Source organism: Oncorhynchus keta, chromosome 22 (assembly GCF_023373465.1).
Source record: "Oncorhynchus keta strain PuntledgeMale-10-30-2019 chromosome 22, Oket_V2, whole genome shotgun sequence".
NCBI classification, from domain to species: domain Eukaryota; kingdom Metazoa; phylum Chordata; class Actinopteri; order Salmoniformes; family Salmonidae; genus Oncorhynchus; species Oncorhynchus keta.
The window spans coordinates 38,351,697-38,376,303 of record NC_068442.1 but is presented as its reverse complement, the minus strand read 5'-3'; the positions used below and the strand labels follow the sequence as shown (position 1 = coordinate 38,376,303).

The 24,607-nt window shown below is 41.7% G+C and overlaps 2 protein-coding genes across 4 annotated transcripts in view; one reads left to right on the top strand and one right to left on the bottom strand.

Moving 5' to 3' along the window:
- Window positions 1-8,700, top strand: part of LOC118401436 (N-acetyllactosaminide beta-1,3-N-acetylglucosaminyltransferase 3-like) — a 38,614-nt gene extending 29,914 nt beyond the window's left edge. For both annotated transcript variants that reach the window (XR_008075577.1, XR_008075578.1), the window contains exon 2: window positions 4,846-8,700. The gene's annotated coding sequence lies outside the window, so the exon portion shown is untranslated. The remainder of the gene's footprint in view (window positions 1-4,845) is intronic.
- Window positions 1-22,808, bottom strand: part of jak3 (Janus kinase 3 (a protein tyrosine kinase, leukocyte)) — a 34,747-nt gene extending 11,939 nt beyond the window's left edge. The window contains exons 1-9 of one of the 2 annotated variants that reach the window (XM_035798929.2): window positions 22,617-22,808; window positions 21,877-22,099; window positions 21,394-21,511; window positions 21,038-21,155; window positions 19,584-19,729; window positions 19,161-19,473; window positions 10,526-10,648; window positions 10,212-10,369; window positions 10,017-10,128 (exon numbers count right to left, since the gene is read on the bottom strand). In XM_035798929.2, coding sequence (XP_035654822.1) covers window positions 10,017-10,128; window positions 10,212-10,369; window positions 10,526-10,648; window positions 19,161-19,473; window positions 19,584-19,729; window positions 21,038-21,155; window positions 21,394-21,511; window positions 21,877-22,099; window positions 22,617-22,712 — 1,407 coding nt within the window. In that variant the 5' untranslated portion in view covers window positions 22,713-22,808. The remainder of the gene's footprint in view (window positions 1-10,016; window positions 10,129-10,211; window positions 10,370-10,525; window positions 10,649-19,160; window positions 19,474-19,583; window positions 19,730-21,037; window positions 21,156-21,393; window positions 21,512-21,876; window positions 22,100-22,616) is intronic. The other variant, XM_035798930.2, reaches the window with a different exon arrangement.
- Between the last annotated feature and the right edge of the window lie 1,799 nt (window positions 22,809-24,607).

The following is a 24,607-nucleotide window of genomic DNA, read 5'->3' as shown; positions in this document are numbered from 1 at the left end:
CATGTAGATATTACACATACTCTGTAATGTACTTGTGGGTTTATCCTCTCACAGCTATACAATTAGGGTCAGGTTGTCAGGATGGCTAACGTACTATATGAGTACACATATATAAGTACACATTGGCTCTCGAGTGGTGCAGTGCAAGAGGCGTCACTACAGTCCCTGGTTTGAATCCAGGCTGTATCTCATCCAGCTGTGATTGGGAGTGTCATAGGGCGGCGCACAATTGTAGTTAAGAATTTGTTCTTATTAAAATAAAAAGCCGGATGTAATGACGTCAAAACTTTAAACAAAATACATAGAATGTTGAAATAAAATGAAATGGTTGAAGTATTTATATTACTAATTTAGTCAAAATAAAATAAAATTGTATTAGTCATGGGGACGACATCATTGATGCACTCATGGGCACTTAAGCCAATGACTGATGTGGTGTACTCCTCAATGTCATCGGAGGAATCCCGGAACATATTCCAGTCTGTGCTAGAAAAACAGTCCTGTAGCTTAGCATCTGCTTCATCTGACCACTTTTTTATTGATCGAGTCACTGGTGCTTCGTGCTTTAATTTGGCTTGTAAGCAGGAATCAGGAGGATAGAATTATTGTCAGATTTGCCAAATGGAGGGTGAGGGAGAGCTTGGTACGTGTCTCTGTGTGTGGAGTAAAGGTGGTCCAGTTTTTTTCCCTCTGGTTGCACATTTAACATTCTGATAGAAATTTGGTAAGACCGATTTAAGTTTCCCTGCATTAAAGTTGCCGGCCACTAGGAGTGCCGCCTCTGGGTGGCGTTTTCCTGTTTGCTTATGGCGGAATACAGCTCATTGATTGAGTCTGAGTGCCAGCATCAGTTTGTGGTGGTATGTAAAACAGCTGTGAAAAATATAGATGAAAATTCTCTAGGTAGATAGTGTGGTCTACAGCTTATCATGAGATACTCTACCTCAGGCGAGCAAAACCTCAAGACTTCCTTAGATATCGTGCACCAGCTGTTATTGTAAATAACAAAAATACATAGTCCGCAGCCTCTGGTGTTACCAGACACCGCAGATCTATCCTGCCGATACAGCGTATAACCAGCCAACTGTATGTTGATGTCGTCGTTCAGCCACAACTCTGTGATGCATAAGATATTACAGTTTTGAATGTCCCGTTGTGGGTTTAATCTTCCACGTAGGTCACCCATTTTATTTTAAGTTTGCACATTTTCTAGCAGAATGGAAAGCAGTGGGGGTTTATTCGATTGCCTACGAATTCTCAGAAGGCAGCCCGCACTCCGGACCCTTTTTTTCTGCCTTCTCTTCACGCAAATGACAGGGATCTGGGCCTGTTCCCGGGAAAGCAGTATATCGTTCACATCGTGCTCGTTAGACTAGTTAAAGGAAAAAAAACGATTCTGCCAGTTTGTGGTGAGTAATCGCAGTTCTGATGTCCAGAAGTTATTTTTGGTCATAAGAGATGGTCGCAGCTGTCACGACTCCGACCGAAGGACGCTTCCCTTCCCGTTCGGGTGGCGCTCGGCGGTCGTCGTCGCCGGCCTACTAGCTGCCACTGATTCTTTCCTCCCCCTCCTTATGTGTTTATTGAGTGCACCTGTTTTGAGTTAGGTAATATAGTAGTGAGGCTTTATTAGTCAGCCGGCCCGCCTGGTTCCATGTGCGGGATTAATTATTGTGACCGTCTGTTTGGTGTACTTGTGTGCACGTCTATGGGTTTCGTGTTTTCCCATTTTTGTGGTTTTTCCTGGACAGTTTAAGTCCCCCTGTTTGGGGCGTTTGTTTGTTCATTACGCCCTGTGTTTTCGTGGGGTTGGCTTATGTTCGCCGTTTCTTTGTGCATTAAAATGGCACCCCCCTGAACTCTCTGCTTCCTTGCTCCTGACTTCTCACCCACTACACTCAGATCGTTACAGCAGCAACATTATGTACTAAATAAGTTTAAAAATAAGTTCCAAACAACGCAAAAAACACAATTGGATAGGAACACGTAAAACGTCAGCCTTCTTCTCCAGTGTCATCTGTATTCACAAATTGCGCATTAATAAATTGACAATAGCCTGTATGCCATGCCCACCTATCTGTGTCTGTCTCAGGTAGCCCGCAAAAGCCAGTGGATAGAATGCAAGAATTTTATAATATTTGCCATAATACTAATTCTCATGTGCCTAGGCCTACTCATCGCCAGAGTCTGTGCCATGGTGAAACTTGAACTCATGTACTAAATCTGAAACAATATGATGGTGACATTTAAAATTGCTGTCATTCTTAAAAGTCAGGATAATCCTTGTCCTGCAAAGAAACATACTTTTTTATAGTTGAATAAATTGATTTTGCAAGCAGTAGGCATTTTCGTGATGCCATCACTTGCCCCGCATCTTCTAAATTATACATTTTTTGAAAAACACTTTTCATCATCAATTTTCACAATAAAGGAAGTTCGACAAAAGAAAATTCATCCCTGTCAAACATGTAAAATGTTAGTTGATCTTTGGAAAATGTATCTTACATCTGCCGTTTTCATTAAGTCGCAATGATTTTTTTGCCACATTGCTTATTTGTCAATGGAAACCTGCCTACTGTATTTGCTAGCACTTGCCCCCCAAAAGTGTACCATCTGTGTTAACTTGGTTGAGTTTACAGATATACTGTAGGTCAACCTCACTGACTGGGTAACTACCAATACTGGTAGTATCCCAGATTATAATTCATGTGTATGTTACCTATTATGACAACTTGAAACTCCTTGCCATCCAAGTGAGAGGATAAATCCACAAGTACACCACAGAGTACATGTAATATCTGCAAAAGTACAATGTAATTACTAGGCGTTACACAGGATTTAGCTAGTTAAACTTCATTTTATCTTGAGGGACACTTACTTGTAATTTACATTAAAATATTTTAACCTTTAGTTAACTAGGCAAGTCAGTTAAGAACAAATTCTTATTTACAATGACAGCCTCCCGGGGAACAGTGGGTTAACTACCTTGTTCATGAGTAGAATGACTGATTTTTACCTTGTATAAATGGGGATTCAATTCAGCCACCTTTCGGTTACTACTCGCCCAAGGCTACCTGCCGCCAGCTGTTTTAATCGGAACAAGATAGTTCAATGGAAATGCTCTGTGGCAGGCAATTGTCGCATCTACTTTCTATGCAAACTTTGTAAATGTCACCAAAAAGGTAAGGTAATGGAAACATAGCGACTGAGTGGAGATTTTGAAGAGTGCACATTCACGGTGTAACGTCGTTCTTCGTTTGTGGAAAGAGAGTCGGACCGAAATGCAGCGTGGTTGTTACTCATTATCTTTAATGAAGGAAAACGGAACGATACATGAAATAACTATTACAAATTACAAAACAACAAACGGAACGTGAAATGTAATTACAGCCTATCTGGTGAAACTACACAGAGACAGGAACAATCACCCACGAAATACAAAGCGAAACCAGGCTACCTAAATACGGTTCCCAATCAGAGACAACGAGAATCACCTGACTCTGATTGAGAACCGCCTCAGGCAGCCAAGCCTAACAACACCCCTAATCAGCCGCGATCCCAAATACTACAAACCCCAATACGAAAATACAATAACATAAACCCATGTCACACCCTGGCCTGACCAAATATATAACGAAAACACAAAATACAATGAACAAGGCGTGACACACGGGTAGGTAATTAGTGCCTACTGAGCCTCCAACCAGTGTAATCTCGACAGCCAGAGCATCTGTCCACAAGAGATTACAACCCTGTGACAGTTATTACTGAAACAGATGCAGCTGAGAACAAACTAAACACGAAATGGTGAATTTAGTGGAAACTTTCCCATTTGTAACAAGCATTTGTTGTTACACCTCTGTAATTACAGACTGCAATTACCACCAGTTACATGGTGTTATTATAGTGTAACAGAGTTTACAATTAACTACAAAACTTGTTACAGTGTAATTATACAATACTAAGGACCCCTTAAAATTAAGTGTTACCACAAAGTTTTAAACTCTAACCAGGGTATTTGCAAACAGCACAGGAATGAAATCATCCACATGTATTGATATCATCTTTACTAATGATGCAGAAATCTGCTCTAAAGCAGTATCCACATCCATTGGATGAAGTGATCATAATATAGTAGCCATATCTAGGAAAACCAAAGTTCCAAAGGCTGTGCCTAATATAGTGTATAAGAGGTCATAAAATACATTTTGTAGTGATTCCTATATTGAAGAGAATATTTACTGATCTGTGGTGTGTAATGATGAGCACTCAGACGCTGCACTTGACGCATTTATGTAATGTGCTATTCCAGTTATTAATAAGCATGCACCCAAAATGACTGCAAAAACTGTAAAATCCCCAAAGAATGACAAGGAATTAAAAAATGGTATGGTTGAGAGGGACGAAGCAAAAAGAATGTCAAATAAATCCCGTCTACACAGCTGGTACTGTAAATTGAGAAATCATGTGACAAAACTAAACAAAAAAGAGGAAGAAACTGTGAAACAAAGATAAATGATACAGAGAATGATAGTAAAAAGCTTTGGAGAACCTTAAAACCCCATAAGGTTGGTGTCCACGCCTCCGAGGAAATCAAATAAGCGTAATAAAGCAATCCCCATCAAAATCCATCAGTTTAAGCTAGAGATGTTTTTAGTTTGCATTGGATGCGTCTCAATCCACCATATCTGCCTATGTCGCACTTCTGAATCTGCGCTGAAAGGTGACAGAGCAAGAGCAGTGTTTGTCAGACCATGAGACATCCCGAAAATCATTCTTCTCGCAACATTGTCTATAGTGTCCGAACAGGATGGTGTTCTTAATTTTGCTCTATGACCTCCACAGGTGTCAGGAGACTCGTCTGAAGTCGGTACAGACCCTTTGCTATGAGACTCGAAATTGAGCTCAGGTGCATCCTGTTTCCATTGATCATTCTTGAGATGTTTCTACAACTTGGTTAGAGTCCACCTGGGGAAAATTCAATTGATTGGACATGATTTGGAAAGGCACAGTGCATGTCAGAGCAAAAACCAAGCCATTAGGCCAAAGGAATTGTCAGTAGAGCTCTGAGACAGGATTGTGCCGAGGCACCGATCTGGGGAAGTGTACCAAATAAATTCTGCAGCATTGAAGGTCCCCAAGAACACAGTGGCCTCCATCATTCTTAAATGGAATAAGTTTGGAACCACCAAGACTCTTCCTAGAGCTGGCCACCCGGCCAAACCGAGCAACCAGGGGAGAAGGGTCTTGGTCAGGCAGATGACCAAGAACCTGATGGTCACTCTGACAGAGCTCCAGAGTTCCTCTGTGGAGATGGGAGAACCTTCCAGAAAGACAACCATCTCTCCAGCACTCCATCAATCAGACCTTTATGGTAGAATGGCCAGACGGAAGCCAATCCTCAGTAATAGGCACATGACAGCCCTCTTGGAGTTTGCCAAAAGGCACCTAAAGGACTCACAGACAATGAGAAACAAGCTCTCTGGTCTGATAAAAACAAGATTTAACTCTTTGGCCAGAATGCCAAGCGTTACGGCAGGAGGAAACCTGACACCATCCATACAGTGAAGCATGGTGGTGGCAGCATCTTGTGCATCCTGTTTTAGCAGCAAGGACCCCGAGACTAGTCAGGCGCGAGGGAAAGAGGAACGCAGCAAAGTACAGAGAGATCCTTGATGAAAACCTGCTCAAGAGCGCTCAGGACCTCAGACTGGGCCGAAGGCTCACCTTCCAACAGGACATCGACCCTAAACACACAGACAAGACAACACAGGAATGACAAGTCTCTGAATGTCCTTGAGTGGATCAGCCAGAGCCGGACTTGAACCCGATTGAACATCTCTGGAGAGACCTGAAAATAGCTGTGCAGCGACACTCCCCATCCAACCTGACAGAGCTTGAGAGGATCTGCAGAGAAGAATTAGAGAAACTCCCCAAATACTGTTGGGCCAAACTTGTAGCCTCATACCCAAGAAGACTCAAGGCTGTAATCACTGCCAAAGGTGCTTCAACAAAGTACTGAGTAAAGTGTCTGAATATTTATGTAAATGTGATATTTCTGTTTTTTATTTGTAAAAAATGTGCCAAAATTTCTAAAAACCTGTTTTTGATTTGTCATTAATGGGGATTGTGTGTAGATTGATGAAAAAAAAACAATTTAATCCATTTTAGAATAAGCCTGTAATGTAACAAAATGTGGAAAAAGTCAAGGGGTCTGAATACTTTCCGAATGCACGGTATGGAGACAGTTTGCTGCCAAAAATATTATTTAAATGCATGTAAAGGAAAATAATTATAATTATAATAAAATGTTTCCTGATCTTCCATTTTATATATTGTGTGTGACTGTTGTTCCATGTAGTGAATGTGTTATTCAAAGCATTTGTATGGGCTAATAGCAGTAATGCCCAAAATAATTGTTAATCAAATAATTTGGTTCTATTTTTATTTATTTATCATCCAATTAGAAATCAAATAGCTAAATTACCCTAGATTTGAGCTTTATTATGATGATACTATTCCCATAAATTAAATTGTGTACTGAAGCATGTGTGTAACTGTATGAAGTGAAGGTCTTAAGTTAAACCATTCTACTGCAATGTTTTTACATGTGTAAGGGTTATGAAATAAGGATCAGATACTAGTCGGATTGTACAACACAGAATGAAGGGTTTGAAAGTGTGCGATCTTGTGTTGATTTCGCTTACTTTTAATATACAGTACCAGTCAAAAGTTTGCACACATCTACTGATTCAAGAGTTTTTCTTAATTTTTACTATTTTATAGAATAATAGCAAAGACCTCAAAACTTTGAAACAACACATATGGAATCAAATGGAATCGTATGTGTTAAAAAAGTGTTAAACAAATATAAATAGATTTTAGATTTTAGATTATTCAAAGTAGCCACCCTTTCCCTTGATGACAGCTTTGCACACTCTTTGTATTCTCTCAATCAGCTTCATGAGGTAGTCACCAGGAATGCATTTCAATTAACAGGTGTGCCTTGTTAAACGTTTATTTGTGTAATTTCTTTCCTTCTTTAATGCGTTTTAGCCAATAAGTTGTGTTGTGACAAGGTACGGGTGGTATACAGAAGATTGCCCTATTAGGTAAAAGACCAAGTCCATTTTATAGCAAGAACAGCTCAAATAAGCATAGAGAAACGACAGTCCGTCATTATTTTAAGGTCAGTCAATACGGAAAATGTCAAGAACTTTGAAAGTTTCTTCAAGTGCAGTCGCAAAAACCATCAATCACTATGATGAAACTGGCGCTCATGAGGACCGCCACAGGAATGGAAGATGCAGTTACTTCCGCTGCAGAGGATAAGTTCATTAGAGTTACCAGCACCTCAGATTGCAGCCCACATAAATGCTTCACAGAGTTCAAGTAATAGCCCCCAGGCTGTGTAAGGGCTATTTGACCAAGAAGGAGAGTGATGGAGTGCTGCATCAGATAACCTGGCCTCCACAATCACCCGACCTCAACCCTATTGAGATGGTTTGGGATGAGTTGGACCGCAGAGTGAAGGCAAAGAAGCCAACAAGTGCTCAGCATATGTGGGAACTCCTTCAAGACTGTTGGAAAAGCATTCCAGGTGCAGCTGGTTGAGGGAATACCAAGAGGGTATAAAGCTGTCATCAAGGCAAAGGGAGGCAACTTTGAAGAATCTCAAATAAAAAAAAATATTTGTTTAACACTTTTTTGGTTACTCCATATGTGCTATTTCATAGTTTTGATGTCTTTACTATTATTATACAATGTAGAAAATAGGAAAAATAAAGAAGGAACCCTTGAATGAGTAGGTGTGTCCAAACTTTTGACTGGTACTGTACGTATTTTGATAGAACCTCCTTTGACAGTTTAAGCCATAATCTAATGATTACCTTCACATTTAATCATCGTTATCACAGAAGGGATAAAAGGAGGGAGTGTAATTGTACACAGTATGCATCTACTCTCACTCTTTATTTGTTAATGCAGGTGACTGTCACACCCTGGCCTTAGTTATCTTTGTTTTCTTTATTATTTTGTTTAGGCCAGGGTGTGATATGGGTGATTTGTGTTTTGTCTTGTCTTTTTTTGTAGATTTATGGGGTTGTGTTCAGTTTAGGTGTCTAGGTAAGTCTTTGGTTGCCTAGATTGGTTCTCAATCAGAGGCAGGTGTTTATTGTTGTCTCTGATTGGGAACCATATTTAGGCAGCCATATTCTTTGGGTATTTTGTGGGTGATTGTTTCCGGTCTTTGTGTTTTATGCACCAGTTAGGACTGTTACGGTTTTCACGTTTATTGTTTTGTAGTTTGTTCATGTTTGAGTTTTCTTATTAAAGAACCACGAACTATAACCACGCTGCGTTTTGGTCCGCCTTACCTTCCCAGGAAGAAAGTCGTGACAGTGACTATGATCTCCTCCTCAGACCAATTGGCAAAACACCCAGAAGATGTTCTGGAAGTTAGGATAGGAGAAATTGCTCAGTGTCTTGGGAAACTGAGCCCGCGCTATAACAGCCAGTCAGTCACCTGCAGGAACCAACCCTATGAGCCATGCCTATGTAGCTTTTTTTGTGTAGCAGTATATAGTAAGAAAACAGAAGGGACCGCCCTGACGGAGCTTTTGGCAAACTTGTACTTTGTATATGTGTTGCTTGTAACCTCTCCAATTAACTGATAATAAAGAATGATTAATTTAATATTGACTTCAGGTGTTTCCTTGGTATTGAATTTCCACCACAAACTGATAAGATGTTTGTGGGAGCTGTTTTGATAGACTTCAGTGCAGCTTTTGACATTATCGATAATAATCTGCTGCTGGAAAAACTGTGTTATGTCTTTACATCTGCTGCTATATCGTGGACCGAGAGTTACCTGTCTAACAGAATACAGAGGGTAACTCACCATTATACACGTCAGCTACCACAGCAAGTGAAATCACTGCAACACTTAACAAAGAGCTGCAGTAAGTTTTAGAATGGGAGGCAAGTAATAAGGTAGTACTAAATATTTCAAAACCTGAAAGGATTATATTTGGGTCAAATCATTAACTACTACCTTATTACTAAACCTAACTAAGTCTTGTAATGAATAATGTGGAAATTGCGCAAGTTGAGAAGATTAAACTGCTTGGAGTAACCCTGGATTGTAAACAGTCATGGTAAAAACATATTGATGCAACAGTAGCTAAGATGGAGAGAGGTCTGTACTTAATAAAGCGTTACTCTGCTTTCTTGACAAAATAAGTCCTACAGGCCCTAGTTTTGTCACACCTGGACTACTGCCCAGTCATATGGTCAAGTGCCACAAAGAGGGACATATGCAAATTACATTTGGCCCAAAACAGAGCAGCACGGCTGGCCCTTAAATGTATATTGTATATGGAGAGTAAACATCAATGATATGCATGTCAATCTATACTGTCTCAAAGTAAAGGAGAGATTGAATGCATCACTACTTGTCTTTGTGAGAGACATTGACATGTTGAAAGCACAGAGTTGTCTGTTCAAATGACAAGCATACAGCTCAGACCCCCATGTAAACCCCACAAGACATGCCACCAGAGGTCTCTTCACAGTCCCCAAGTCCAGAACAAGCTCTGGGAAACGCACAGTACTACATAGAGCCATTACTACATGGAACTCTATTCCACATCAAGTAACTGTTGTAAGCAGTAAAATCAGATTATAAAACAGATACAACTAAACCTTATGGAACAACGCTAACTGTGAAGAGACACACGCACATACGTGCACACAGACGCTGGCACACACACTCTACACACAGGTACATGGTAATATGGTGGTATTATACATTTTCTATTGTAGATATGCAGTGGTGTAATAATGTTATAAGATGTACAGTTATTTATTATTATTTTTGATTGTAAGGGGGATTCCTAATAAATATAATACAATACAGGTGGACCATCTGGGACTATCTAAATAAAGTATGACCAAAAGTAAATCCAGATTAAAGCAATTTGAGGATTGATTATGTTTCATAATTGTCAACTTTTTACCTGAACGCAGACAGTGAGAAAGAACTTGTCATAGTCTTTGGGGCTGCGTCTTAGCAGAAACCTGCCATCTTTGGCGCCTACTTTTTTCAGCTTGTGCACTGCAAACTCAGACCTGAGAAAACAACATATAAAGGCACACAGATGTTTACATCTAATGTATCTCTATGGGTTTGTTATATGTCTGAAAAGACCTACGTGATTGGCCCATGGCAGTTGCTTTCAATGTCTTCAAGAAGGCTGGGAGGTGCAACGTCTTGACAGAAATAGTGACTGGAGTCTGTAGTCAGCCTGAAGTAGCCATCCACAAGTGAAACAAATGAAAGCGCCTCAGTCACTGTTTGAAACTCGGCCTCCTGTGGAGAAAAATGGTGACATGCACACTTTTTCATTAGCCATACATACACCCCCCGAAATGGATGTTGCTCAAGTGCAATGAGTCAGCATCAATTGTTTTTGATTAGGCATTAATTAAGGATGTATTGAGCATTGATTCAGTGTTATCAACCAACCAGGCATCTGTCGTCCTGCCGGGTGATCGTTACCACCCTGCCGTCCTGGGGAACCTGCTCGTGGCACGCCCTCTTGATGTTGATGTCGATGATCTCTGGGAAGTCACAAAATGTCTGCCACTCCTGTGAAAGAATGTACAGTTATGAAAATACTACTGTTCCCTGAAGGAGGGAACGATGTATAACATACTATGGGGAGTTAACCCTGAAGCAAACTGAAATCACGCCCAATGTGCCAATGAATGCCGAGCCCGCCCTTGGAAGCCCCACCTTCCTGGCTATAATACCGGGGCTCACATCCATTTCCTCAATTCAGTACCGCTCTTCAGCGAGCCCAAACCCCATTGACGGCTCGGGGCCAAAATATGTTATACCTCGTTCCCTCCTTCAGGGAACAGCAGTTATAGTCATAACTGTACGTTCCCTTGTTCCCTTTCAGTCAGTCACTTGATATAACATACTATGGGGACATACAATCAAGCGCCAAGCCGGCTCAGAGGGTACCAAACTAGGAGGCCCATGGCAGACACTTTTCTCTCAGACTTAACCGAGAAGCCTGAACTGTCAGAGAGAAGCCTGAACTGCAGTCCAAGTTCCTATACCCCACAGTTCCAATACCAATATTTACCTTGAGAGCTTGAAATGTCAGAACTCGTAAAAGGAACTGCAAGTCCAAAACAACAAAACACATATCGTAACTTGGTAAAGTGCACACGAGTGCTGCATAAACATCGACCGGAGACGATGAACCCCGGCAGACTAAGGCTCAAACCCACAGGGAACCGTGGTAACCCGGACAAAATCCTGCATAACTTCGACCACGGCAGCCAAGTCCTTAAACCCTATCGGTTCCAAAAAGGCTCACACAAGACCTGAGTCTGGAATGCCAAAACTCACAAAAGGAACCGTAAATCCAAAACAACAGGGAACCTTCTGTGACTTGATAATGCGCATTCGCGCTCTGCCTCATCGAAGACACAAGGTAGCCCAAGGCTTAATCCCACAGGGGAACTGTTTCAGACACCTCTGAAGACACAAGGTAGCCCAAGGCTTAATCCCACAGGGGAACTGTTTCAGATACCTCTGAAGACACAAAGTAGCCCAAGGCTTAATCCCACAGGGGAACTGTTTCAGACACCTCTGAAGACACAAGGTAGCCCAAGGCTTAATCCCACAGGGGAACTGTTTCAGACACCTCTGAAGACACAAGGTAGCCCAAGGCTTAATCCCACAGGGGAACTGTTTCAGACACCTCTGAAGACACAAGGTAGCCCAAGGCTTAATCCCACAGGGGAACTGTTTCAGACACCTCTGAAGACACAAGGTAGCCCAAGGCTTAATCCCACAGGGGAACTGTTTCAGACACCTCTGAAGACACAAGGTAGCCCAAGGCTTAATCCCACAGGGGAACTGTTTCAGACACCTCTGAAGACACAAAGTAGCCCAAGGCTTAATCCCACAGGGGAACTGTTTCAGACACCTCTGAAGACACAAGGTAGCCCAAGGCTTAATCCCACAGGGGAACTGTTTCAGACACCTCTGAAGACACAAGGTAGCCCAAGGCTTAATCCCACAGGGGAACTGTTTCAGACACCTCTGAAGACACAAGGTAGCCCAAGGCTTAATCCCACAGGGGAACTGTTTCAGACACCTCTGAAGACACAAGGTAGCCCAAGGCTTAATCCCACAGGGGAACTGTTTCAGACACCTCTGAAGACACAAGGTAGCCCAAGGCTTAATCCCACAGGGGAACTGTTTCAGACACCTCTGAAGACACAAGGTAGCCCAATGCTTAATCCCACAGGGGAACTGTTTCAGACACCTCTGAAGACACAAGGTAGCCCAAGGCTTAATCCCACAGGGGAACTGTTTCAGACACCTCTGAAGACACTAGCCACTTCCATGGCAATCGGAAGAGCTTAGGTGATTTACCTCTGAACACTCAAATGCTGGTTTCTCAACCGACTGTTGGATAAGGGGTACAAATGGGGTGTTAACAACACTCGGTGGAGAAAACAGATCCTGACTGCCAATGTGTCCAGCCTGAGACATTAAGTTATCCCTATTCTCAAAACTTACCATTGTTACGAATGTGGAGTCACATTCGGAAGGTTGTGGCCTTCGGGTGTAGAGTATTGCAGACTCTAAATATTGTTATAAATAGCCAGGACCAAAAAAAAATCACGATTTCACTAATATCATCATTCAGGGGGTCTAGCAGCTTGATCATCATGGTACTTTTTGAGCATAGATTTTTTAAAACCTTTTTTTAACTAGGCAAAGTAAGTGAAGACCAAATTCTTATTTTCAATGACAGCCTATGAACAGTGGGTTAACTGCCTTGGTCAGGGGCAGAACGACAGATTTTTACCTTGTCAGCTCAGGGATTTGATCTTGCAAACCTTTCAGTTACTAGTCCAACTCTCTAACCACTAGGCTACCCCGCTGCCCATATTAGGTATAATTGAAACTTGTATATCATTATTGTAAGTGATTAAATAAGTATAGCTAGTTATAATTGTAATGTTTTAGCAGATTCTAAGAAAAGACAATCAGTCATTACCTGGCTAAAAGAGAAGGAATATAATATCTATTGTTTAGAGGAAACTCACTCTCCAATTACAGATGATGTTGTATGGAAAAAGGAATGGGAGGAGAAATATATTTCTGTCATGGGCAAAGAAACTCAAAAGGGGTGATGATATTAATCAATAACAATTTCGATCTGAATGTGCAAACTGTCCAAACAGATTAGAAAGTAAGGTGGATCATTTTGAATATTCTATTGGACGATAAACAGATTTGGCCAATTAATCTATATACTATATACTGTACATGGTGGTGGCTTAATCAAACTAGTCATCTTGATTACTTTCTTGTATCCCTCACACTGACACAAAAGTTTTTTAAAAAGGGGGCAGAATGCAGTCGGACCATCAAATATAACTTACAGAATTTCTACGTGGGCGAGGACATTAGACATGTAATCAAAGCCTACTGGATGACAACCTGTTTTTAACCAAGACAAATAATTTTTAAGACAAAGAATAACTTTTTCCTGCATAACATAGGTCCAGCATATTCCCATATTGTATGGGACACTTTTAAATGTGCCATTGGAGGTCATGCAATTCGATACTCATCTTTAAAACAAAACATTTAGGTCAAAATAGTTAATATTATATTCAAAGGAAATAGTATAAATAACAGTACAGATGGATAGCAATAAAAACGGTACCATAGAGGCACAGAATAAGTTATGGATGAACTTATTTGGGAACGATCCAGTAGAATGTATTACAAAAGTAAAGCGAATTGGATGGAAAATCTTCAACATAGAAATGCTACCAATGCGGCCTCCTGAGTGACGCAGCGGTCTAAGCCACTGCATCGCAGTGCTAGAGGTGTCACTACCGACCCAGGTTTGATTCCGGGCGGTGTCACAGCTGGCTGCGATCGGCACACAATTGGCCTAGTGCGTCCAGGTTAGGGAGGGTTTGTCCGGTCGAGATGTCCTTGTCCGATTGCGCTCTAGCGGCTCCTTGTGGTGGGTCGGGCGCATGTACGCTGACTTCAGTCACCAGTTGTACCGTGTTTCCGCCGACACATTGGGGCAGGCTGGTTTCCAGGTTAAGCAAGCAGTGTGTCAGGAAGCAGTGCGGCTTGGCAGGGTCATGTTTCGGAGGACGCATGGCTCTCGACCTTCGCCTCTCCTGAGTTCGTACAGGAGTTGCAATGATGGGACAAGACTGTAATTACCAATTGGATATCACGAAATTGGGGAGAAAAAAGGGATACTGTCCAAGCTCATGTTCTATAATAGTTATGACTGAAAACATATAATGTATAAGTACTATCTTTCTAGATGTAATGTGTATCAACATTTCAAATTACTTTATTCTTGCTATGTAAGTAATGTAAAAACAAAAACAGTGCCATGTATGTAAAATGTGTGTAGATTGTACATGTAACAAAAATCCCCCGGAGAGGGGAGGTGGTGAATAGGAATGATTGTGTGGTGAAAATGTTAGTCTGTGTAATGTAGGAACATGTTCTGTCCACCATAGGGAAATTATCGTAATATAACATAATTCAATATGACAAAGTACTCCACTCTTCCGTAAAGCCCAGCTCTGTGGAGTGTACGGCTTAAAGTGGTCCTATGGACAGATACTCCAACCTCCGCTGAGGAGTTTTGCAGCTCCTTCAGGGTTATCTTTGGTCTCTTTGTTGTATCTCTTATTAATGCCTTCCTTGCCTGGTCCGTGAGTTTTGGTGGGAGGCCCTCTCTTGGCAGGTTTGTTGTGGTTCCATATTCTTTCCATTTTTTAATAATGGATTTAATGGTGCTCTTAATAACCCAACCCTAAGCTGTTCTTCTCCACAACTTTGTCCCTGTCCTGTTTGGAGAGCTCCTTGGTCTTCATGGTGCTGTTTGCTTGGTGGTGCCCCTTGCTTAGTGGTGTTGCAGACTCTGGGGCCTTTCAGAACAGGTGTATATATACTGATATCATGTGACAGATCATGGGACACTTAGATTGCACACAGGTGGACTTTATTTAATTAATTATATGACTTCTGAAGGTAATTGGTTGCACCAGATCATATTTAGGGGCTTCATAGCAAAGGGGGTGAATACATATACACGCACCACTTTTCCGTTTTTTACTTTTTTGAAATAACCACCAATTTGGACTATTTTGTGTATGTCCATTACATGAAATCCCAATAAAAAGCCATTTAAATTACAGGTTGTAATGCAACAAAATAGGAAAAACGCCAAGGGGGTGAATAATTTTGCAAGCCACTGTAGCAAACTCACACATTTTTACAACAATTACATCTATTTCTTCCTACTTTAATCATGGAGAGAGTTTAAAGGTGTTCATAAGAACAACTGAAACAGGCGCTCTAGAGTAGTGTCCATAGGGTCTGTGCATCAGGCTGAACGGTTGACGTCCCAATTATAAACACTATCTACAACCATTTCCATGGCTTGGTGCGATGAGGAGCTACAGAAATATATATTTTAAATGACCGCCAGTAGAAAACACCCCCCAATAAAAAAAAAACATAAAAAATAAAAAATAACCCCCAATGAATTACAGTGCCTTAAAGTAGTATGGCAGAGTTTTCAAATCAGGTTTATCTGATTGGTCATTTTCAACTGTCACACTCTCACTTTTGACTTTCTTTAAATCACCATGCATTTTATTGACTGATGAGTTTGTGCCTATGTTTCATGAAACTGCACTTCTTGTCCCGTCAAAACAGTAACTCTGGGAGACAAGTATATCGTCGCTCCAGCAGAGACGGAAGAGGAAGCGAGACATCTCACTGGTTAATGTTTTCTGGTTCATAGACAAGTAGACCAGACGTAGCTGCTATCGCATTGGCGTCTCTGGGAGAGCCACACACCTTAAGTAGACCAGAACAGTGAATATTTTTTCAATGGTAAAGACATCTTTATTTAACTTTGGCTCTAGGTTCACAGACTTCGCTCAAAGCTTGTGTACATTGATAATATATCATAATTTATAAAGTTGACTATAAATTCAGGCCCCTGTTTATTTTCAATGTCATTCTATTAGAAACTTTTATTAGAAGCGTTTTTTTGTTGGCCTCCCGAGTGGTGCAGTGGTCTAAGGCACTGCATCGCAGTTGCTATAGTAGCTGTGTCACTAGAGATCCTGGTTTGAGTCCAGGCTCTGTCACACCCGGGAGCGACCGGGAGACCCATAGGGCGGCGCATAATTGTCCCAGCATCGTCCAGGTTAGGGGAGGGTTTGGCCGGCAGGGATGTCCATGTCCCATTGCGCTCTAGCGACTCCTGTGGCGGGCCAGGCGTATGCACGCTGACACAGTCACCAGGTGTACGGCGTTTCCTCCAACAAATTGGTGTGGCTGGCTTCCGGGTTAAGCAGGCATTGTGTGTCAAGAAGCAGTGCGGCTTGGTTGGGTCGTGTTTCGGAGGACGCATGGCTCTCGACCTTGCCTCACCCGAGTATGCACGGGAGTTGCAGTGATGAGACAAGACTGTAACTACCAATTGGAAATCATGAAATTAAGGAGAAAAAGTGGTAAAGTTTTTATGTTTTTTTTAAACATCATTGTTGGTTAAGGGCTTGTAAATAAGCCTTTCATGGTAAGGTCTACACATGTTGTATTCAACGCAGGTGACAAATAACAATATATTTTATTTAGCATGTGTAAAGATCCATGACCTTCCAGAGCCAACTAAACAAGACTGGTCAAGCTCTGTTTTTATTCGGACTTCTCAATACTGAACTTCTACTTCTTATCATTAAAGACATTCTGACTTACATGTACACACTCGGAACAGGCCATTTTACGGTTTTGCCCCCATTGACCGAGCCACTTGGGAGCACTGTTGCCTTTGTAAATTATTGGGGAGGAGGGCCCCGAGCCAAACCACCTTGTTAGCGAAACTGGCTCATAAAAATACATCAGCCTGTCCCTCCCAGGAATCCAGAGAACTGGCTCTGTTTATTCAGATGCACTGTGCTGGGATTACCCATCTTGTTAGCCACTTGAACTAAGTAACGCGCCATTCATCAGCAAAATCTTTAAACAGGGGTTAGAAACGCTTCACAGCTGCAGGGACAGGAAGTAAATACCTTCCCCCAAACCTAGAGGAACCCCTATCAACTCTGACCACCGATCTTTCTCACAAAGTCAGCCTGACTCCCAGTGGAAGTTGAACCCAGCCGGAGACAATGGTCTTGCAAACTGGTCTGAGCCAAGGGTTCCTGAGCGTGTTTCCACCCCAGGCAAAAGGACAGCACTCGTGAGAATCTTACATTTTTCATTGTGAAACCACATGCCCTAGGGCACGGTCAGAGGTTCAAACCCAGCTGGTTAGCCTTTTCAAACATACTCTTACCACTCAAGTAAGGAAGCATTAGCTACACAAGCAGAGCAGAAAGTAGTTAGCTTTCACCAAAGACAAAAACCGATACCAAGACCCAAAAACTCACAACATATATATGCCATTTAGCAGACGCTTTTATCCAAAGCGACTTACAGTCATGTGTGCATACATTCTACGTATGGGTGGTCCCGGGAATCGAACCCACTACCCTGGCGTTACAAGCGCCATGCTCTACCAACTGAGCTACAGAAGGACCACCATCTAGGGGGACGAGTACTTTCTCCTCATAACAGACACTTAAATCGGATCTGAATCTCCTAGCCATCATGTGCTTGAAACTGAAGAGCGAAGAATTGAGGAAATGGAGCGAGCCCCCGTATTATAGCCAAGAGGGCGAAGCTTGCGAGGGCGGGCTTGGCATCCATTGGCAGGTTGGGCGTGATTTTAGTTTGCTTCAGGTGAATAGGATTGGTTATTGACTCATGTGATAGAAAAATGACATATTTACCTGATTTGTTCGATATTTAGCTATTATTTACTTAACAAACAGTGAGATATTTCTGTCCTGCTAATACTGAGTTTGTCTGTCCACTCTTGCTTCCTGCAGCTAGGCTGGGTGTCATAGACATGGTTTTTACTAAAGATAGCTTGAAGCTGACAATTGATTGATGTCTCGGTGATAAAGCCGCCAAATTCCATTCTATCATTTGTGGGGCATGTGAGACATATGTCTCTGGTCTAACTGGACCTACATTATATCGAGGAGATTGTGGTTGTAACTGGGATAGAGAGGAGTAGAACAAAGGCCTCAATGGTTCTTAGACCTCCTGGCATCTGGGAAATTAGGCCAGAGTCAGGGGTTTAGATAACGCCAGGTGCAGATAAAGACAGGATGAGACCAAAGTGGCTCATGTTGCCCGCCAATCTATAAGGGAAGGGTGGAGCCAGCCATGGTTGAAGCATTTTTAGGTTTGGTATGATAAAAGCACTCGGTCCGACAGTCAAGACTGCTGGGCTGGCCTCCCGGGTGGCGCAGTGGTTAAGGGCGCTGTACTGCAGTGCCATCTGTGCCATCAGAGACTCTGGGTTCGCGCCCAGGCTCTGTCGCAACCGGCCGCGGTGACGCACAATTGGCCTAGCATCGTCCGGGTTAGGGAGGGCTTGGCCGGTAGGGATGTCCTTGTCTCATCATGCACCAGCGACTCCTGTGGCGGGCCGGGTGCAGTGTGCGCTAACCAAGGTTGCCAGGTGCACGGTGTTTCCTCAGACACATTGGTGCAGCTGGCTTCCGGGTTGGATGCGCGCTGTGTTAAGAAGCAGTGCGGATTGGTTGGGTTGTGTATCGGAGGACGCATGACTTTCAATCTTCGTCTCTCCCGAGCCCGTACAGGAGTTGTAGCGATGAGACAAGATAGTAGCTACTAAAAACAATTGGATACCACGAAATTGGGGAGAAAAAGTGGTAAAATTCAACAAAAACAAAACAAAAACAACACACAAAAAAAGACTGCTGGGCAGACGGCTTCATTACTGCAATAATTAATAGATATTAAATAAAGATGATTGTTAGAAGAAATGACCAAGTCTCTCTCAGTACTGAATTTCCACGACACTCCCCATAGCATGTTATATCGAATGACCAACTGAAAGGGAACATTATTTATGTTTCGTGGTCAGTCAATGTAGATACAGGATGATAGTCATGATCATGACCCACAGTAGGGACTTTGCACTTTCTCTCACCAGGACATCGGCAGGGCAGTGACTTCCACTGAATTGTATGCCGCTCTCCCCGGCGACCCGCATAAGGTTGAATGTTGGTTCCTTCTGCTGCAGCTGGGAGCCAGGGTGGTTCACCTGAAAGGTCTCAGTGCCGTGGGAAGGCTCCACCCCTGCCAGCTCCATCAGGTACTTCAGCTTTAGACTGCGTTCCCCCACCGAGCAGCGGCCAAGCTTCTTCAGGAACCGTTTCAGAGTGTTGCGGATTCTGTAGCGCGCAAGCCGGCTCAGTTGCTGGATTTCCTGCCGATGTGTCTCGGGAAGGCATGACTTGTAACTGAAAAAAAATGGTAATTGATATATTGGGCACAGCCAAATAAGAAACCAAGAGACTCGTTGGCATAAAGAAATGTACTCATTTTCATACCCTCTTTTCAGTATTCATACCTGACATTCTTGCACACCTCCCTTACGCTCTGGTTGTGTTCCTTAGCCTGTCGCCATAGGTCGAGCACTGCCAGGCCAAGACACTCCTCCTGGACGCTCAAGGGAGGCGAGACCCCCGCCTGGCCAGCCACAAAGTCACTACGGGACTAAAGGGTCACAAAAAAATAAGAATATACACAGAACGCAGGAAATAGTAGAACACTTACAGTGCCTTCGGAAAGTATTCAGACCCCTTGACTTTTTACAAATTTTGTTAGGTTACAGCCTTATTCTAAAATGAATTCAATTGTTTGCTTTTTTCATCAATCAACACATTGACAAAGCAAAACAGGTTTTTGAATATGTTGCTAATTTAGGGTCATTGTCCTGTTGTAACGTGAACCTTTGCCCCAGTCTGCGGTCCTGACCGATCTTGAGCAGGTTTTCATTAAGGAGCTCTCTGTACTTTGCTCCATTCATCTTTGCTTCGATGCTGACTACTCTCCCAGTCTCTGCCGCTGAAAAACATCCCCACAGCATGATGCTGCATTACAATAATTCACGGTAGGGATGGTGCTAGATTTCCTCCAGACGTGACGCTTAGCATTCTGACCAAAGAGTTTGTGATTGGTGGAGTGCTGCAGAGATGGTTGTCCTTTTGGTTCTTGGTCAACTCCCTGACCAAGTCCCTTCTGCCCCGATTGCTCAGTTTGGCCTGGCGACCAGCTTTAGGAAGAGTCTTGGTGGTTCCAAATTTCTGTCCATTTAAGAATGATGGATGGAGGCCACTGTGTTCTTGGGGACCTTCAATGCTGCAGAATATTTTTGGTACCCTTCCCCAGATCTGTGCCTCGATACAATCCTGTCTCGGAGCTCTACGGACAATTCCTTTGACCTCGTGGCTTGGATTTTGCTCTGATATGCACTGTCAACTGTGGGACCTTATGTATATACAGATGTGTGCCTTTTCTAAATCATGTCCAATCAATTGAATCTACCACAGGTGGACTCCAATCAAGTTGTAGAAACATCTCAAGAATGATCAATGGAAACACGATGCACCTGAGCTCAATTTTGAGTCTCATAGCAAAGGGTCTGAATACTTATGCAAATAAGCTATTTCTGTTTTTATACGTTTGCAAAAAAGTCTAAAAACCTGTTTTTGCTTTGTCAGTATGGGGTATTGTGTGTAGATTATATTTTTATCCATTTTAGAATAAGTCTGTAACATATCAAAATGTGGAAAATACAAAATGTCTGAATACTTTCCGAAGGCATCCTACGTATACATGCATGTGTTCTGCCCTTGTGGACATTCTAAAGCTAATCATTCAAAACAAATGGCCTTATGTAGTTTTGGAAAATCAGAATTGTGCGATAATGTAATTTCACATTATTTATTGCCATATCAAAATAGTCTATATCTAAATATGAGTTTTGGCTTACTGCAACGTTTGGAAGTGTTTTCTATGTACCTGTGCAAAGAGATAATCAATGACACAGTAGTCGAGCACGGCACTGATTCTGCCTCTTCTCAGACAGTAGCGGTATGATGTTTTTGACCCCTCTCCAAACCAGTTGGCAAAGAAAAACCTTTGTATCAACAGGGGCAATAAAAAAGTACAATTTTATTCATACATGAGTCATCCAGTTCACATTCACAGCTATTAAAATCCCTTTGTATGATAAAACAGTATGGTGGTGCTATGCTGGTGCACTACACATGGCTAAGACCAAATAAAGTGCAACATAACAGTTAATATTGGGCATAAAATGTATTTCTAGTCAAATGTTTATTTTTTACACAAAAATCCATCAAGTTTTTTCTCACCTGACTCTGTAGTGAATGCTAATGCTTTCATCAGTGCTGAAAACATGTGTTGGGGGGTAAAAGTTGGACAGATCATCAAACGCCAAAGCAAATAGGCTGTGGTACACTGGTAAGATTCCTAAGGAGAGAGAAAAGTTATTGTAAGAAATTATTTTTTTGCAGGTTTGAACATCCATGCTAATACGTGACTGCATTCTCAAGAAATATAAAGCATAGAGATAGCAAGGTCCTGAAGGAAGATATACAAGGCTCCAAAAAATATTTTGTAATTCCACAACAAATGGGTATGCACACTATAAAGGTGGCGTAGTCAAGGAAATTTCCAAAATTCCTCCCTTAAAGGGGCAATCTGGGATTTAAATAACAACAAAGTGATCAACATACCACTTTTTTAGTAATCAGCTTAATGATGTTTATTTCACACCATATTCCAATTATTCCTCAGACTGTTACAATATATGCTCTTCAAAACACATATCTTACCACATTTTTTTGCTGCCAGGACACAGACCCTTTCAGCAGAGATTTGTCCAGAGCATATGTTGAACGTTGTTCCCGCCTTTGTGGCAGGGAGGAAGTAGAGATGGACTTGTAAACCAGAGCCAGAACCAGACATTTGGCTGCCCCCCCTCTCCCTGTCCATTAGAGGTGCTGTCTCCTCCTCAGTGAGATCCATTGGCAGAACCACTCCTGAAACACAAATTACCTGAGAAACTGCAAGTAAATTTAGGGAAGAGGAAGGATAGTGACGTCCTAGATTTTACAAGAAGTGGATGACGTCAACAAGCTCGCTACTGAAGCCACAAGGGAACATGAAATGTGATTAAAAGCTAGGGGTTTCCTAAACAGAGGAACTAAACCATGAGAATCTACACAAGACATTTTGTTGAATCTATTTCAACAAAACCAGGTTGAGGCTTTTTGATCAGAAAACTGAAAATATATGTTGAAAAAGATATACATTAGTAAAAAACATACCGCATGGAGAGCAACACTCTCATTTAAACAAACTTAACATTCCAACACAGTTGGGAGTCTTAACATCCAAAGATTAACATTTGAACTGGACTCAAGCACTTAATCACATAACCTCAATTACTTAATCAATGTTGTCTTGACACTACCTAGTGTCAGCTTGACAAAAATAAGCAGTAAAAGACATCAATTGAAGTTCAGTCTTCACCACTACATCCACACAGTATCCTATGTACGTACTCCATTACCTCAAAATATGATTGACAGCAAGGTGTCTTCTTTCTGATCAGGCATCCATGTCTTCGATGTCTCTTGTTGATGAGGCTTTTGCTTCTATGTTTCATGGTGGTGGGAGGAGGAAAGTAATACAGTTTCCTGTTTGAGACAGAGCAACATATTTCCTGACCAGAAAATGTATCTTGATTAGTATCTTCAACCTGTTTTAACCTCACCCTGTTCTAGTTTGCAGAAGAGACTTAACAATAAATGACATCTGTCAATACCATTTCCTCTGTGGGGAAAAGGAATTTAAGACTTGAAAGTGTGACAGTAATGTTATGAGAAATTATTTGAGCCTTTTTCACATGTAGCAGATATAGACAGAAAATGTGTAAACAGACTTGAACATGAGTTGGAATGTTATTCAACTGACTTGTTCAAGACAAAAAGAAAGCTCTTTGAAGCTGTACTGTGGTTTCCTCTTTCACTGACAAGCAGTGGGTTCTTGTAGTTTCCTGTCACGAACCAAACAAAAAAAAGATACCCAAGTTATATGAATGTGAAAACCCTGTGTTGTTCAATGGGAACACTTAGCTTCCCATTAGGCATTGACTGTATTTGCCATACGAGGTTATGTTTCTCATAATGTAATTTAGATTTTACCATAGCCTCTCAAACCTCTCTATTGGTATATGATATTATTCAATATTGCCCTTGATAATTTTAATCAGGTGTGTTGATGCTGTACTACAGTTGGTCATCTTCCATTGTTTAGACTATAAGGCCATACCATTATGAGTCTTCCGTTAAGAGTTCATATCATATTTGCTGAGTGTACCATAAACTGCAAAGGCAGTCTGACTTGAAGATGTTCATCCGAACGTTGTGAGTAGAGTGCGGGTTTGTTATTACTCTTTATCTAGTGCAGGAGCACTTCAAGACTTCTGGTCTGCCAGTTTCCAGACCTTGTTAGTTCCAACTGTTTACAGAGTTTCAAGCACATGAGCTAGTTGACATGCATGGCTCATGGGGTGGAAAAGTGGGAGGTTCTAGGTCTGAGATTGAGCAGGCAGCAGGAAGCAAAGGCAGAACACAAAACACAGTTTAACATTTATTTTCTTAAGGCACATAGCTTCCAGCACATTCTCAAAACAGTTCAATTCCTTTGTTTCCAAACTCTGTTCCATAAATATCACTTCTTACTTTTACTATAAAACCATGCTACTTAAGAAACATACAAACCAAACAAACAGGAAGCAACACAGCCCAGCAGCCAGCTGTCTATCTTCATTTATAGTCAATTACAGCACAAACTCATTTGCCACGTGCTCTTCTATGGTATATTGGCGTTCGCACAATTTAGTGTGCATGCTGCCACCTACTGTGAAGAATGGAAACAGGATACCATACAAACTAGTAAAATAAATAAACTACACTAAATCAAACTACTTTTCTGTTCAAAATAAAAACAGATCTTATCCCTACATAGGCTCAAGGGGAGCCTAGGAGGACAGGCCGTCATCTGGCGCCAGTACCCCCTGCAAGTCCTCTGTTGTAAACTCCTGAAGTCCCAAATAACTTTTCTGCCGAGGCCACAATAATGTCCCGTTTCTTTGACACTCGAGCCATACAGTTTATAAATGTGTCAATGAACGCCACAGAATCTAACTTTTTAACACACAGGGTCTATTTTGACTGGCAGAAAACATTTACAACTGGCTATGGTACATCCAATACCATATCTTCACTAGTCACTTTTTCTCAATGCTTTTATAATCACAGCCGCATAGGAGATTCGATTGACCACTAACTTTAGCCACCTTAAGAATTTATATAAGAATTTGTTCTTAACTGACTTGCCTAGTTAAATAAAGGTTAAAAAAAAATATATAAAAAATAAATAAATAAATAAATCGCCTTCACCCTTACAGTGCACTCCAGGAACTCGGGATCATGATCCCCACCACAATTTCAACATTGTCATCCTTCACACCTTTCTTCAGTATACTCTGTCCATCTG